This window comes from Sinocyclocheilus grahami, unplaced genomic scaffold, assembly GCF_001515645.1.
Source record: "Sinocyclocheilus grahami isolate Dianchi unplaced genomic scaffold, SAMN03320097.WGS_v1.1 scaffold270.1, whole genome shotgun sequence".
Lineage (NCBI taxonomy): Eukaryota > Metazoa > Chordata > Actinopteri > Cypriniformes > Cyprinidae > Sinocyclocheilus > Sinocyclocheilus grahami.
The window spans coordinates 433,077-450,466 of record NW_015505449.1 but is presented as its reverse complement, the minus strand read 5'-3'; the positions used below and the strand labels follow the sequence as shown (position 1 = coordinate 450,466).

General features: G+C 35.7%; 1 protein-coding gene across 3 annotated transcripts in view; it reads left to right on the top strand.

Annotated features, from left to right (window-relative positions):
* Window positions 1-17,390, top strand: part of LOC107599660 (RNA-binding Raly-like protein) — a 161,085-nt gene that overhangs the window by 69,079 nt on the left and 74,616 nt on the right. For all 3 annotated transcript variants that reach the window (XM_016291313.1, XM_016291314.1, XM_016291312.1), the window contains exon 2: window positions 15,587-15,849. In XM_016291313.1, coding sequence (XP_016146799.1) covers window positions 15,594-15,849 — 256 coding nt within the window. In that variant the 5' untranslated portion in view covers window positions 15,587-15,593. The remainder of the gene's footprint in view (window positions 1-15,586; window positions 15,850-17,390) is intronic.

The following is a 17,390-nucleotide window of genomic DNA, read 5'->3' as shown; positions in this document are numbered from 1 at the left end:
CCATTTCCAGATCAGAGTGAAGAGTTGAGGTAAATGCGGACGTATGGGGCAGCAATCACTTGATTTATATGTGCACATATAGTTAAATAAATGCATTTGATTGGTAAACCAAATTCAGATTTTATGTTTTAATCTCTAATGGAATTTACGGAAAAGCTCCACTTTAATAGCGCTAAGAGGGGGGCGTGGTGGGGCTTTGGCGGTCAGCACTACAGATGGCCAGTCAATCTACTCCACAGCCAATCACGGGCCCCCTCCTTGCTCGGGCCCCGGGGCTTCAGCCCCGCCTAGCCCAATGGTTAATACGGCCCTGTATATATACTGTATATATACAGTATACTGTATATATATATATATATATATATTTGCACATTTTTTCTGTCTTTCACAGATGAAGCTTGGGTTGGTGTGTACACTTTGAAGGACTGCTATCCCGTGCAGGAGACATACACCAAAAACAGTAGCGTGACCACGTCCACTCGCTTCTTTGACCTTCAGCTGGGCATTAGTGACCCTGGGGTGTTCGACCCACCCAGTACCTGCCAATCAGCTCTGACTGCGAAGATGACGTCTGACTGCTGAATACGTTTCTCTGCATTACATGCACAATATACATTAACCATAATACAGTAGGCTTAAATAAACAGCTTCTAAATAAATGATATTACACTGAGAAAGAGCACATGAAATGAGTGCAGGTACTGTTAAATATAATAGTTCTTGTTGATTTACAGTGGGAAATGTGCCTCACATAGTATTGAAGCATCATTTTTAATATGCCACATTTTGGGCAAATTACAAGTTGTGCTGATCCAGGGTGGAATAATGTAACACTTAATTTTTTGTTTGATGGTTAATGTGCTGTTTATCTTATTATTTTATTGAGCCTTTAAGATGATTTACAGTGTGGATGCTTACAGTTAATTTCAAGTGTTAAAGAAACTTCTAGAATTTTAATTTGATTTCAATAAAATTGTTTACCTCACGACCTCCGCTGTTGAGCAAATTAATGTAACAATATATACATTTTTAAGACAATAAATCAAGGATGTTTTGCATAGAGAAAGATTTCAGCAAAATAGCTGTAGTTGAGTACATCTTTTAATTAAAATTTTATTTAAAATAAAGACCTGGCTATATATAGTGGGTATAGAAAAGAATCATCCCCCTTTAAAATAATCACATTGTCACATAGCTAATCACCTTCTTAATGGCACACAAAGCCATTTAAATTTCAACTGTGATCAGCATGAAAAGAGCTTTCCTGGAGCATTTCAGTCCTTGGTAGTGCAACTGAAGCAAACAATCACCCAGTAAAGACCTTGTCTCCTAGACGGCCACCGGGACAAGACCACAGGAACCAGTTGAGTCCTCTGCTCAATGTGACTTTGCTGCAGCCTTGAATTGAACTGCTGGTTTCGTCTGGCCAGAGGAGAGCTGGCCCCCCGACTGAGCCTGGTTTCTCCCATGGTTTTTTCTCCATTCTGTCACCGATGGAGTTTTGGTTCCTTGCCACTGTCGCCTCTGGCTTGCTTAGTTGGGGACACTTAATTTCCAGCGATATCGTCGACTTGATTGCACAGATACTATTTAAACTGAACTGAGCTGGATGATGACATCACTGAATTCAATGATGAACTGACTTTATCTGAAAATTGAGTGTTTACTATTGTCATTTTGCATTAATGACACACTATTTTCCTAATTAATGCTGTACAGTTGCTTTGACACAATCTGTATTGTTAAAGACGCTATATAAATAAAGGTGACTTGACTTGACTTGACTACTTTTGACAACACTACTACAAACAAAGCCTGAATGAAGAAAAGTTCAATTTGAATGTTTGTTTTAATTACTTATAAGAGATACACATTTGTTTCTATAAAAAGTAAGCTTCCATACTTTTCTATAGTGCGTAGGAACCCTGAGAATGTGTTGTCTCAGAGGCAAGTGGTGTTTTGTAAATAATATGAAGTGAATACAAATGTGAAGAAAGCACCCAAAAAACAGCTGTATAGTGTAACATGGAGGCCAGTCAAATATTTTTACCAGTATTTATATTGCACATAATTTATAGCCAGAGGGGGAAAATCATGATAGGCCACGTCATCAAGCTTACAGAGGAGAGTCCCGAGAGTCTGACACAGTCTGTCGACCATGCCCTGAATCCGTGAGATGTGATTATTCAAGCTACAGATGAATGAGAAAAGACACTCCACGGGGTCTTGATGCAACAAACGCACTCCTGAGATGTTCAAACAGAACAGTTTTGTATTAAGAAGCACAGTTCAAAAGACCCTTACTTTTGTATCGTTAAAGGTGACCTCAGTATATTTTGGTTCATGTTGCACTTGGAAATATGTCAGTTGTCTAAAATCTATATTGACACCTAGCAACATTAATGCAGACTCATGCAGAAGCGAAAGTTTTCAGTTACGCATGTTATTGTAATATAGAGATGCAGTCAGCCATGATTAATCTGTTTCTCTAAAGTATGTTGCAGTGAATTTACATATTTTAAAAATTATTATTCAGTTCTATGTGTAAATCTTCTTTCAATGAGAAAAAAATCACACATTAAAACCATACAAAGATCAGTGGGTGTCAAAGTGGTGGGCTGGACAAAGTACTAATTATAGGGGGTCCAAATACAGTTGCAATCAAAATTATTCAACCCCCTAGACCTGCCAGACATTTGGCTGCCGAGAACAAAATGTTATGAAAACAAGTCAACAAAGGCATCGGTAAAGTATTTGAGAAAGTTTATTAATACTCATTTGAGTGATTCTGAGAATGTAAAGTTGATGAATAATGAAAAAAAAAATCTAAATTATTCAATCCCCAAATGTAAAATGTAGTACAGAATCTTTTATTCTTTATAACCTCCATTAAATGCTGCTTGAGAGTGCTTAGAAACTTCTGTCACCTCTCTACTGCAGCATTGGCTTGCTTGAAAAAGTTTTGGTACAACACATTTTAAGCTTAGGAATAAGACTGCCAGCTGTGCCTCTAGGAACTTTATTCCTTGGAAAACTTCATGTAGCCTTAGAATTTCTAATATAATAAAACTGTTTCTTCTCTAAATATAATAAAACTTTTGAAAGAGCTCCATTGATTTTGCCGTATTTGCTACTCAGCTTTAGCACATGCATGTTTATATACAGTAGGTATAGAAAAGAATCACCCCCTTTAAAATAAGCACATTCTGTTGCCTGAAATGAAGACGGACACAGTTTTTGTTTTATCCAGCTGTATTTACTCTGTGCAACTTATAGCATCCAAATGAAATATATAACACCAACATGTCAGAAAAAATTTAAATAAATAAATAAAAAACAGAATCACTGCGTTGGAAAACAGATCACCCCCCTCCTAAAAATGACTTGTAAAAAAGTTGTAGCTAATCACCTTCTCAATGGCACAAAAAGCCATTTGACTTTCAACTGTGATCGGCTGTGCTAATTTTGATTAGCTCAGCATAAAAAGAGTTTTCCTGGAGCATTTCAGTCCTTGGTAGTGCAACTGAAGCAAACAATCAACTATGGGTGGCAAAGCACTGTCAAAGGATCTCCAGGATAAAGTTGTGGACAGACACATGTCAGGAGATCAAAAAATCAAAGGCTTTATCAATGTCTTAGAAGCACTTTGAAGTCTATTATTAAGAAGTGGAATTTATTTGGTACAACACAGAGCTTCCCTGGATCAGGATGTCGCTCCAAACTGAATGAAAGAGCCAGGAGGAAACTGGTCAGAGAGACGACCAAGAGGCCGACAGCAACAGCAGTTGCAGGAATTTATGACAAAGAGTGGTCATTGTATGCATGTGACAACAAAATCATACATTCTCCACAAATGTGGCTCGTATGGGAGGGTTGCAAGAAAAAACACTCCTCAAGAAAGGCCACATGCAGTCAGACTGAGCTTTGCCAAAACACACCTTGAAGATTCTGAGGTAGAAGAGACTATGATTGAATTATTTGGCCTCAACACCAAACGATATGTCTGGCGGAAACCCAATACAGCTCACCATCCAAATAACAGCATTCCTCCAGTAAAGCATGGAGGTGGTAATTTCCTGTTATGGGGGAGTTTCTCTGCAGCAGGGACTGGAGCACTGGTCAGGATAGAAGGAAAAATGGATGGGGCAAAATAAAATCTGCTGCCCTCTGCCAGAAAGTTGTCAATGGGAAGAAAGTGTAACCTCCAACATGACAATGACCCAAAGCACACAGTGGTTAAAGGAGAAAAAGGTGAATGTCCTTGCATGGCCTAGTCAGAGCCCAGACTAAAACGCCATTGGAATTTAATAAATATAGCTGGATAAAACAAAAACAGTGTCCGTCTTCACTTCAGGCTGCAAAGCAACAAAACGTGATTATTTTAAAGGGGGGTGATTCTTTTCTATACCCACTGTATGAGTAATCTTTTCTATACCCCCCCCAATATTTATATTTGTACATTTAATAAATCTATATTCTCCATATAAAATCTCTGTCTCTCTCTGTATATACAGTACTCCACAACCAATCACGGGCCCCCTCCTTGCTTGGGCCATATATATATATATATATATATATTGGCCTGAGAAATATATTCCAGTATATTCAAGGCCTAGCGTTTTACATTGTAAAATGAAGGGCTAAATAAATAAAGAAAAGACATTTTATCTAAACATTAAGGCTGTAGAGCAGTGTTTACCTGTCACTTTGAAATGTTTTGAATTTTTGCTTTTAATATGCATGGCTGTCATTACTGTGAGCCGCTTTCCACTGCCAGAATTTTTATCCAATTACCTCAGAGTGCCTTTGCTTCTCTCTCCAATCAGAGCAGCTGATAACAAACATGTCATCAGACTGTCAGAGTGGCAGTTCATATGAGAGCAGCTGCCTCTTTCGCTGTCAATGTTCAAATATTTATATACGCTCTTTAGTGCATTCTAATAAATGTAAAGTCTCTCTTTGTCCTGCATTTTGTGCATTTAGAGATAAAAAAACAGTCCTTTTCTCAACTGTCAGTCTGTAGCTCAGAGTGTTTAATAGTTTTAAATAATTTAAATAGTACTTAAATAATTATGAAATAGCTGTTTAATCTGAAGTAACTTGTTTTTATGTGGATGTATGTGAGGATTAAATGTTCTCATTTAAGCAGCGATTTTGTTTTACCTGCAGAGCTGAACGTAAACAAGCTGTAACTCGTTCTCATTAAAACCTTCCCTGTGATTACTTTGCATTCACCTGTATTTCAGATGACTGCAATAACAAGATTGTGATAAATGAGGCAGGAGTGGGCTGAACAAGACATCAAACAGCTGCGTGATCGTGTAAAACATTTGCTGTCATTCTTCTTGTATGTGATTAAGTCATTGTGTTATGTTTAATGTCTGTTTGTCTCAGGTACACAACAGAAAAGAAGAGGCTTTCCTACAATACGCAGCAAATTAGTGGTGGTGGGTAAATAGCAGGACCAAGTGTGGAAAAAATATAAATCAAAAGATAACAAATTAAATTATTTTAGTGATTAATGTTTAGTTTAAATGTTTAATTAATAATTAGTATTATTTATTTATTTATGTATTTGTGTTTGTTTGTTTTTTAATTTCATTTATATGTAAAAAAAAAAAAAAAGAAAGAAATAATGTTATTGGTGGCGGGTCAATCTCCGAAAACAGAACCATGTGTGAAAAAGAAAGTCTGATTTTTAAAACTGTTTAATTTAAATACAAAATTAATTTTATTTCATAAAAAAAAAAAATTATAATAATAAATATGCTATTATTATTCTCAGAAAACAGGACCATGTGTGAAAAAACATGATTTTTAATATAAATCTGTATTTTTAAATAGATACAAATTAAAAATGTAAATCTTTTAAAAATAAAATTTAAAATAATTTAAAATAAATAAAAAAAATTAAATTTAGAAACAAAGTTATTAATGTAATTATTTTTGGTAATTAATATTTATGCAATAATATTTAAGTAATAATTAGTATTATTTATTTATTTATTTAAATTTAAATAAATTAAACGTAATTTTAGCATTAGTGGTGCTGGGTCAATCTCAGGAAACAGGGCCATGTGTGGAAAAGAAATTCAGGATTTTTTGTGTCTAATTTAAATATAAAATGAAAAAAATGTATTTAATAATTTGTTTGTTGATTTATTTGTGTATGTTTTATTTCATTTAAAAAAATAAATAAAAAATATGTTAGTATTATGATGGTGGGACGATCTCAGAAATCAGGACCATGTGAGAAAAATTTTATATTTATTTATGTATGTATGCATGTATTTATTTATTTGTTTATTCAGTTTAAAAGGTTACTGTAGAACTAGAACAAGAAAATCGCCTGTTATTGTGATGGAGATAAAAAAGCAAAAATTAAAAAGTCATGGGGACACAAATAGGGCACAGATGACACTGTTTCATTAAAATGACCCTCACTGACTTCTTTCCTGTCACATTGAATCCATCTTTTTTGTGTCACTCTCCCCAGATCTCCCTGTTTGTGGATTTTCACAAAAATATCATGGCAGTGTGTCAGAAACACAAGCCAGGCAATTAAATCCTGTCATTGACAGCATTTCTTCAGTGTCCTTTTGATAAGAGCGCTCTTGGGCAATCAGAAGCTCCATCACCACAGACAGTCATTCCCCCCATCCATCCCACCTCCTAAATCAATCCCCCACCGTCCCTGACATCAATCCCCCAGTGACGGACAGCGTCATTTGCTTCCATGTCGATTGATTCTGGACTTAATATTTGGAAAGTGCAGAGAGCTGTAGAGAAGACAGAATGAAGCGAGGACTTCCGTGCATTCTGCTCTGATGGTGCTGTAGAAAAAGCAATAAGCCAATATGAGTGCTGCTTGCCTGTGCATAACTGTGATGTTAGAGGGTTTTGGTTTGTTGCCTGGATGTTGCGTTGCGGTTTTGGGGGGTTGCTTATGGCCCAATGCAGAAGCGCTCACTTTCAAGTCACTGTGATATTCTAGTCTCGAAATATGGCTCGGGTCCTTCCTTCAGTGTAAGTGTATGGGATTTTTGTTGCCCATTTTGTCAAGAAATTGAAAATCGTGAGGAAAACAAGAGCACAAGCGGCACGATTCACGATAGCAATTGATAGAACCAAAGTTTACTAACTTTCCCAAGTAAAAATTGATGCTTGATTTGGCAAACTCTATCCAATTCAACTGTTTAGTCACAGCTCTGTTTATTTGATCAGCATTTGGCTGCAAAGCAACAAAACGTGATTATTTTAAAGGGGGGTGATTCTTTTCTATACCCACTGTATGAGTAATCTTTTCTATACCCCCCCCAATATTTATATTTGTACATTTAATAAATCTATATTCTCCATATAAAATATATGTCTCTCTCTGTATATACAGTATACATATATATATGTAGGGCTGTATTAACCATTGGACTAGGCGGGGCTGAAGCCCCGGGCCCAAGCAAGGAGGGGGCCCGTGATTGGTTGTGGAGTACTGTATATACAGAGAGAGACAGAGATTCAACTGTTTAGTCACAGCTCTGTTTATTTGATCAGCATTTTAGCTTCAAGCGTGGTCTCAATCAGATTTTTGAGCTAGAATTATCAATTTTATAATGTTAAAACGAATCATGTATCCTGGGAATGGTGAGAGCTTGTGTTGACGATATTGTTCCCAGCGCTTTATGAAACACTTTGCGACATGCATGTATGTAATACACTGGCATCTTGCTTGATCAGCATTTTAGCTTCAAGCGTGGTCTCAATCAGATTTTTGAGCTAGAATTATCCATTTTATAATGTTAAAACGAATCATGTATCCTGGGAATGGTGAGAGCTTGTGTTGACGATATTGTTCCCAGCGCTTTATGAAACACTTTGCGACATGCATGTATGTAATACACTGGCATCTTGATGAGTGGCTGTCAGCAGTGAAGGAAAGCGTCAGTGGCAATGATCTCTGGTGCAGACAGCTCTCCACTTCTGTAATGCATTTCCACTGCTTGCTATTTATTCCAGTGGAATCATTAAACACAATGCAATGTACAGATGCTATTTTGATGAACACCAAAACTTATATTAGGGGTATTAGAGACCCACATTTCTTGTAAACGTCTTAAAATTATGATTATAATAAGTATTTTTCATTTCCAATCTAAATGTTTTTAATAAAATATTTACAATTTAGTTTTGATTAATTATCTGATATTTTATTATTATAGTATTTCATTATTATACCACCTGATTAATTATTTAATATTTTATTAGCATAATCAAATTATTATTAATGAGATAAGACTTGAATAATAATATTATTAAATATTTATTTTTGTATATATAATATTATTATTGTTGTTGTTGTTTTAAATTAGATTCTATAAAACAAAAAGTAATTTTAAGAAAACTCCAAGTCTTTCTTTCTTTCTTTCTTTCTTTCTTTCTTTCTTTCTTTCTTTCTTTCAGTAAAAGTTTATTATTAATTCAGTTAGCTAGTGAGTTAGTCAATTAGTTACTTATTTAGTTATTATAGTTATTAGTGACATTTAGTGACACCTCTATAGTTATTATTTAGTTATTTATTCAATATATTGTAAATATTCTTTATATTTTTATTCATATATTTTTTAACATATTAATTTTATTAATATATTATTAATATATTTATTTTTATTATTATTATTTTCAAAACTGCTGTTCTCCATTCAGCAAAAATGCATGATGATCATGAGCTGTATTTAAAGGGGTCATATGGCGTTGCAAAAAAAAACATAATTTTGTGTATTTGGTGTAATGCAATGTGTCTACGCAGTTTAAGGTAAAAAAAACACATTATTTTCCACACACTGTACATTATTGTTTCTCCTCTATGCCCCGCCTTTCTGAAACGTGTCGATTTTTTCAAAGCTCATCGCTCTGAAAAGCAAGGTGTGCTCTGATTGGCCAGCTATCCAGTGCGTTGTGATTGGCTGAATACCTCAAGCGTGTGACAGAAATATTACACCCCTTCCCAGGTTCAGGAAACTTTCCTCTGTAAGATGCGCTGCACACACTCGAGTGATCGTGACTCAAAACCTAGAACATTTGAGGAAGCACCTGGGGTGTTTGGATAACAGTCACATGGTTTTAACCCTGTGGCTCTGCTTGCTGTGCAGTTAGTGTGTGTTGGACTATCACACGAGGTGTAGGAGTCTCTCTCCTGTCTTCTCTGCGTGTGATTGAGGGGCTTTTCAGGCTGATTGCTGCCTCAGTGCTCTAGTGTTGCACGGCAGGGTCGGCAGAGCCACACACACGTTCACGGAGTTGGAAATCACACAGGATGTCAATTGGAGGGGATTCTGAGACCTTTAATGAGCTCACAGAGCGTGGAGGTGTTTGAACTTAAATCCTTGTCTTGTGTGGTTTATGAGCTGCCTGCGCTCAGATCCAAACGTGCTGTTACTGGGACTCTACTGTATTGTAAAGGGCTTCTGCAGTGTGCGGTTTATATAGTAACACATACACACATCTGTTTTGAGGGGGCAGCAGTGACAGTTCTGGTTCATTCGGTGCACTTGGCGAGATAAGGAAAATATTTAGAAATATTAATATGTATGTATGCATGTATGTATGCTAAACACATTATTATTATTTTAAATATTGTAAATAAATGAATGTATTATTTATTTAAAATATTGTTCTTTTAAATTGGAATACAAAAAAGTAATTTAATAACAAAAAATAAAAATAAAAAATCCAACCACACACCAACTGCAAAGACTTATTTATTTTTAAAAAATGTTATTTATTTGTTTATTTATTGTGCATCCTTAATATTTTATTGTATGAAAAAGAGCATCTTTGACTAAATGTTGTGATGTATTTTTCGGCATGTGCTGCATGAAGCTTAAAATATTCAAGAGAGTTTCAATAAATAACGCAACAAGTACATTCATTCAACTAATACCTGAAACCCACAGCACCTTGATGCTAAAATTCAGGCCTTTATTTCCATGCACTAAATATGTTGAATTTAAATGGTCACAGCACAGCGTCACATCAGCGCAGATGGTGACCGGCTCCACTGGATTGCGAGTGGTTAGTGAATAAGGTAGTAAATAAAGGGCTTAGTGAATTCACCCTTTAGCCTACATTCGGTTTTTGCAGATGTTGCAGAACACGAGCCAGCGAGAGATCAGCTGACAGATGCTGGGTGATCTACAAACGCTCCGCACAAGAGATTTATCTGATAAGAGGGGCAATTTAACACATCTTTGCTGATTTGCGAATGCTCTCGCCTTCCTGTCCAGTATCATCAATACAGGTGCCAGTGCAGAGGCTCTAAATTACAGGCTGCTGGAGGAGGGAGAGGAGGCCTCTGTCCTTCTGAAAGATCGAGGTGGTGTAAAAGCTCTAACCTCACGGTGCTGTAATTGGTCCTGGACATCAGTCACAGGCATGTTCTTAAGGGGACAGGCGGTACAGAGGTTGTATATTTGCTATTGTTTATTACAGCGCTTGTTCTCTGTCAAACTGCTTTTTTGGATTTGGCCGCAGTTTATCGTCCGTGAAACTCCCAAGAGCTGCATACCCAAAGGAGAATGTTATTGCTCAAAGGTTTCACAGCGCAGGGGACCTTAAGGAATAATTCACGTGAAAATGAAAATCCTGTCATCATTTCCTTGCCCTCATGTCCTTCCAAACCTGTATGACTCTGTCCTTCACGGAGCACCAAAGTAAATGTATGGTTTAATCCACACTACAAAAATAAATGGCAACTCGTTAAGATTTAAAAAAAAAAACACCTTTAAAGAACCATAAAAGTGTCCCAACTAACTTTTATGCACTATATTCCACGTTTTCTGAAGCTGTGATAGCTTTGAGTGAGGAAAAGCTGAAAATTGTAATCGTTATTTTCTGAAAGTCATTTCTTCATCTGTAGCTCAACAAATCTAATTTGTTCCAGGATTTGGCATAATGCTAAAAACAAAATTTGATTCCATAAAACAAAGTAAAATTTTATTATTTTATTGTATTATATATTTCGCATATTATGATTCTCTAATTGAAATCCCAAAAACATAATTTAATAAACCAAGAAAAAAAAAACTTCAACCACACACCATCTGCAGAGACATCAATGAAAATGCTATGTATTTGTTAACATATGATCAACATGCATTTTTTTTACTGTATGTAAAATAGATTTGTTGAATTGTTTTGCTCCAGGTTTTGATGTAATGATAGACACAAATGAGACAATTATTGACATTTATAGCCTGTAAGTCTAAAAGTAGTGTGGATTATTAATTTGCTCTTTACTCAAAAGTTTGGGGTTTAGATTTTATTTGATTGATTGATTGATTGATTGATTGATTGAAATGAATATATTCTATTCAATGAGGATGTATATACTTTTTAAACTGTTGTTCCTTTCTGTTCATCAAGGAATCCTGAAAAAATGTATCACATAATGTAATATTTCACAATATTACAGTTTTTACAAAAACATTAAAAATCTTACTAACCCCAAACTTTTGAACAGTAGGGAAATTCTGACTTTTGTCTGCAAACTTTGGTGTCTACAAATCTTTGAGGCATTGTTGAGATCTGTTCTGAAAGTCACATGTGAGATTACTGAGGTCTTTTTTATATAAATATAAGATGATGTAATTGGTGTTTTGGTGAGCAAAACCCACATGCGGTCACGATTCATGACATTACGGTTAAGATCTAAAGTTGTGACCCTACAGTTGAGTTATGCTATACTTAAAAGTCCACTTAATCTAATTTCTGTGTAGGAGAAACAACTTAGATTTCAAAGAATAATTATATTTTTCTTTCTGTGGGCAGAAGTGAAAGAGATGAAGTTGAAGAGAGGGCAATGTACAGGCCGTGTTCACTGAAATGATCCCTGTCCAGCATAAAAGTTTTTTTTTGCTGTTTTATGGCATGATCCCAGGACATATTTCACTATTCCAATTTCTGTTTCCATGAATGACTGCACACATGAGAGTGCGAGTGCGTCTGTGAGCGTGTCGGTGTGTTTGAATGTGTGAGCCTTCAGCCAGCACCGTTCCCACAATGCAGGCAACCTTGGCAACTAATCCTATTTACAGAGTATTGGATCCATTATTCAAGCATTTGGTCCCCAAGATAAATAAATCTAATCTTCATTTCTCAGTGACATTAGAGAGCTTTAAATTCTAACAGGCATTTGAAAACGTCGACACAAAATACTAGTGTCGTTTGGTGATCAGATACAGCCTTGATGTGACACGATTTTTGTGAGTTTTCCTGTTTCATACCAAACACGAAAGCAGAGCAGCTGCATATGCAGAACTACCATCAAGTATTTCCTTTAATAATGGTAATGCATTAAAAAATGTTTATCAAAACTATTTAGCATTCTGATAAAACTGATTGTCTTGAAATCTAATTTACATAAGTAAACAGATCATATTTACACAAATCGTAACTCAGACCCCCAAACTATAGCTATAAAGTTATTCAATTGTCTGGATTCAGTCAAATTTACAGATTTAGAAAGTGTTTGTGTGTTTTGTATCTTTTTTCAAACAACGGGTGTAGTAGTTTACTACAGTATTGTTTGTTGCTAAATTTGATGTATTGTGTGTGTGTGTGTGTGTGTGTGTGTATACAGTATATATATATATATATATACACTAGCTTAAATGAAAATTAGAAATGTTGCTTTGGCAACTAAAAAAATGTAAATAAATTTAAGACTAAATAAAAATATTAAAAACCAAAAATTTGTAAATATGATGAAATCACGTCAAACTTATGCTAATATTAAAATACAAAAAATAATAAAAGCTCATTTAAAATAATAACAATAAATCCTATAATTGTATATAATTAATACTAAAATAAGTCTGACGCTCAAAAAAAAAAAATCTCTTTGCACCACCTGATGGTGATTTTGCAAATGTTTTATGTGACTTTTCTGTGGTGGTAAAGGATGTTTGTTGACCAAGCTGGCATTTTGCCAACTTTTAACATTGAAATGTGTTTGATATCATATCAGTGTATTTTTTAACATTGACAAAATGTTGAAACAATGTTTATAAATGGCTATAGAATTGTTAACTAAATAATTGAATACTGAAATGTTTACCACACATTGTAAAAGCAAGACACTGTGATATCGACACTAATTTGTTTTCGACATTGCAAAATTCAACAGTGAGTCAGCCTTAACCAATTACATTGTTTCATCATAAATAAATGTTGAAATGCTGGCTGGGCAGTATCGTCTGTTTACTGCAAATGATTGTGATGATAAATAGGTTTGTAGTGCAAAAATAGACTTCTTGGGTGTTGACGCCAGTTTGCATCAACCAGAAGTCATTCATATTTACTGCTACAATTTATGTAGCACTTTCTCTTGGCTGCATAATGTTCATTTTTATATGTTTTTGCCAACAATAAATCAGATTTCTGAAAGTTATGGTTACACAGCCCACCATAACATTGTGGCATCCAGAAATAGCAATGCCTGCTAGTGACCTGCTGACCTCCAGCGACTGAAATCACTGTCAGTGTGAACGACCCATCAGCGCCGAAACTCAACACTCCTGCTGCTCAACAAATACCAAGTATATGTTTGGGCAACTCAACGTGTCGTATTTGGTCAGCGCATTTGATTTGAGTCTCGCTAATGTTTCAGTGGAGCTGCGTGTTCATTCTTGCTGTCTTGTGGGAGTAGGTCGTTGACAGCGTGAGAGACAGAACATAATGCATCTCTGTCTCAGACAATAGCAGTCACTGTCTCTGAATGTGTATGTGTGTGTGTGTGTGTGTGCGGGCGGGAAGGGGAGTTGGATGACACCCAATGGGAGGATCTCGCTGCTGTTCTCTGATGTGAAGACTGACTGAATGTGTATTCACTGAGTTATACGGAGACTGCATAAACCTGAGGCGTTCATTTACTCTCTCTCAGCCACGCACCGCTCGCTTTCTCACCTTCACACCAGTGCACTCACAGAGATTGCTCATATTCTCGCACATTTATAGACACAAATAACCACATGCATCTCTCACGTACACACACCAGCGCTCACTCATATTCTCACATATTCAGTGTGCTGGGCGGCATGGATGTTAAAAATGCTGGTGCTGTCGCTGACACAATCTTTTAAAAAAACCAGTAGGAACAAGTCTGTAGGCTATATACCATAAAACAGCAATTTAATTATTGTTATCGCCCCAATAGCTGTTCTTTTATCATGATAAGGAAACAGAATCTTACAGAATCTTATCCTAAAATCTTTATGATGTAAAATGTGAAGGTTGTGTCAGGGACATAGAATACACTGCAAGTGCTTTTAGAGTTTTTTTTGGAAGTTTGTCCCACTTTTTAGTGGATAGTTGTAATATTATAAAGGAATAGTTCACCCAAAAATAAAAATTTGCTGAAATATTTATAATTACTAACCCTCAGGTTTCTAAGCAGAAGATGAGTTTGTGTCTTCATCAGAACAGATTTGGAGAAATGTAGCACTTGCTCACCAATGGATCCTCTGCAGTGAATGGGTGCCGTCAGAATGAGAGTACAAACAGCTGATAAAAACATCACAATAATCTACAAGTAATCTACACCACTCCAGTCCATCATTTAATGTCTTGTGAGGTAAAAATCCATAATTAAACATTTTAATTTTAAACAATCACTTCTGGCCAAAATAGTCCATAATCCATAATGCTTCCTCAAGTGAAAAGGTCCAACCCCTGTTGTCCTGTCACTTCAAAAATTCTCCGACGTATTGGTTTAGAACTGTTTTTGACTGTTTGTAAATGGTGCTTGAGCTGTGCATATTTCTCACCTGATTCAGACAAGACAACATTATCACTGGAGAAAGCAATATTATGGATGGAGGACTCATATTTTACTCATACTTTTGAACAGTTTAAGGATGTTTATTGTATATATATATATATATATCCATCATACATTATCTCCAAACAACATCAAGCCAAGTGGGAGATATTCCTCAACTTCTTTTGTTGGTTTGAACTTTACTAAAAAAAAAAAAAAATTTTTTTTAAAGTGAGCAGAATTTACAACAAGTATAAAAAGTTGAGCGGTACTTGATCTTGTACTATAATCTGGATGTGATTGGAACATGAAAGCGGTTTCTAGTGTACATTGGAGGTAGTTCAAAAGAAGTGGTTGAAAAATAAGAGTTGACAATGTCATTTTAAGGATGCAAAAGCTACAAAATCTTTGCAATAATGTGCACTGATGAATCATTAACAATATGACCACAAAGGTTTATTATACATTGATCTCATGTTTTACCCAAATCAGAGGGAAATGCCAAGTGTATTTTTCAAGCCCTCAAACCTAATCATATCCCTGACCCCAGTATTATCCTAAAATTGTTTGGAAGAAATGTGGTTCCAGAACCAAAAGAGATCCTTCACAATGTATAAAGATGCTTTTGCTCAAAATAAATAACTGAAGACATTCTATATTATTAAACATTTCAACATTTCTACAGCGAAACAGCCTTTAAAGTTTAAATGCTACACACACATTCACTATATCAGGTGTTGTTGATGTCGTTCCCATCGTGTCTCTGCTTTACAGGAGAAGAATGACTGGGAAGAGTCAGACCAGCAATGTCACTAACAAGAACGACCCGCGCTCCCTCAACTCACGGGTCTTTATCGGCAACCTCAACACCGCCATCGTGAAGAAGGCCGACATCGAGGTCATCTTTGCCAAGTACGGCAAGATCGTGGGCTGTTCGGTGCATAAAGGTTTCGCTTTCGTCCAGTACATGAGTGAACGGAACGCACGGGCGGCCGTGGCAGGCGAGAACACCAGGATTATCGCAGGACAGCCACTGGGTGAGTTACTTTCTGCTTTACTAAAGCTGTGCTAGACAAAACTGCTCTCTTTGCTCAGCTCTGCCGGACTGACAGACGTTCACAGGGGCCCGCTTTGCCTGAGGCGGATCCAGAGTGAGTTTGTTTTGGCTTTGTGATTCTTGGACATGCAAAGTGTTTTGACTGTAGGTGGGAGAGACAAGCGCTTGTGGTGGCGTAGAAGTGACATTGCCTTTATTTTGGGTTTTACTGTAAAGATACTTGAGAAAATGGCAGTGGAACAAGAACTTTAAAGATGAAGTATGTAATTTTTTTGGATGCTAAAATATTTATTCATCCAAAGCTTAATGTGCAGAGACAACTATAAGTAAACCATTTGTAGCTTGATTTCCCTAAAGAGTGTAAACACTGTAGCCTTGTGGTGTTTTTAAAACAGCAAGATCTTATTTGGTTGGTTGGCTGGTTGGTTATTTATTTATTTGTTGGTTTGTTTGTAGTGAAAGACAGATTTTTTTTTTTATCTTGCTGTTTTTAAAAACCACATTTATTTGTAAGAAAATGCCAAATGAAATTGAAATACAACTGAAATGAAATTTAAAGATGAAGTGAGTATTTTTTTTTAATGCTAAAATACTTATTCTCTCTGAGCTTAATGTGTGTGATTATTGACTGACTGACTGATTGACTGAAGTGAATGAAAGAATTAATTCATTCATTCATTTGATCTTGCTGTTTAAAAAATGCTTGTTTGGTTGGTTGGTTGGTTATTTATTTATTAATTTTATTTGACCATTGTGAAAGACTAAAATGAATGAATGGATGGATGGATGACAAACAAACAAACAAATAAATAAATAAATTTGTTCTTGCTGCTTTGAAAACACCACATTTATTTATTTATGTATTTATTTAGTTATTTTCCATTTGGAAAGACTGAAATGAATGAATGGTTGAATGAATAAATAAACAAATAAATTTAGATATATAGAAAAAAACTGCATCATTACAATATATCAAGAAACAGGAAATCAATGGCATGAGTTTTGGGGGCGGGGCTGTCTGTTTTCCTGACCAATGGCAAACAGAGAGAAAATAAATCATTATTTTTTTTGCCTTTTTGTTTGTTGGCACAAACATTACACTCTTCATTTTTTATTGAATGCTATAAAATGCCACCAGTTTGTTATTTGTTTCTCAGAGTTTGATTTCTGAGCTCGTTTAAGCAGCATGTCTAACTTCGATCTATTACAGCATGTGCAGCATTGTGTGTTTAATCAATAACCGCTATTAAAACAGGAGGCCTGACACATTACTTAAACTTCTCTCCATCCTCATTATACCATTGACCTGCTTTAAAAAAAACATGGTTTTATTTTTGCAGTGGAAAACATTTTATACATAATGCAAAATATAGCCAGGGAACCCTCATTAGGAATGGCCACAGAGGGCCTGCTAAGATAAAAATTTAGCTGGAGGTCAAGCTGTAAACATGTGCAACTGCTCCTCAACTGGGGATTTCTGCTAAATGAGGCTGTTTTATTAGATGTTAAAGTCAACATGAC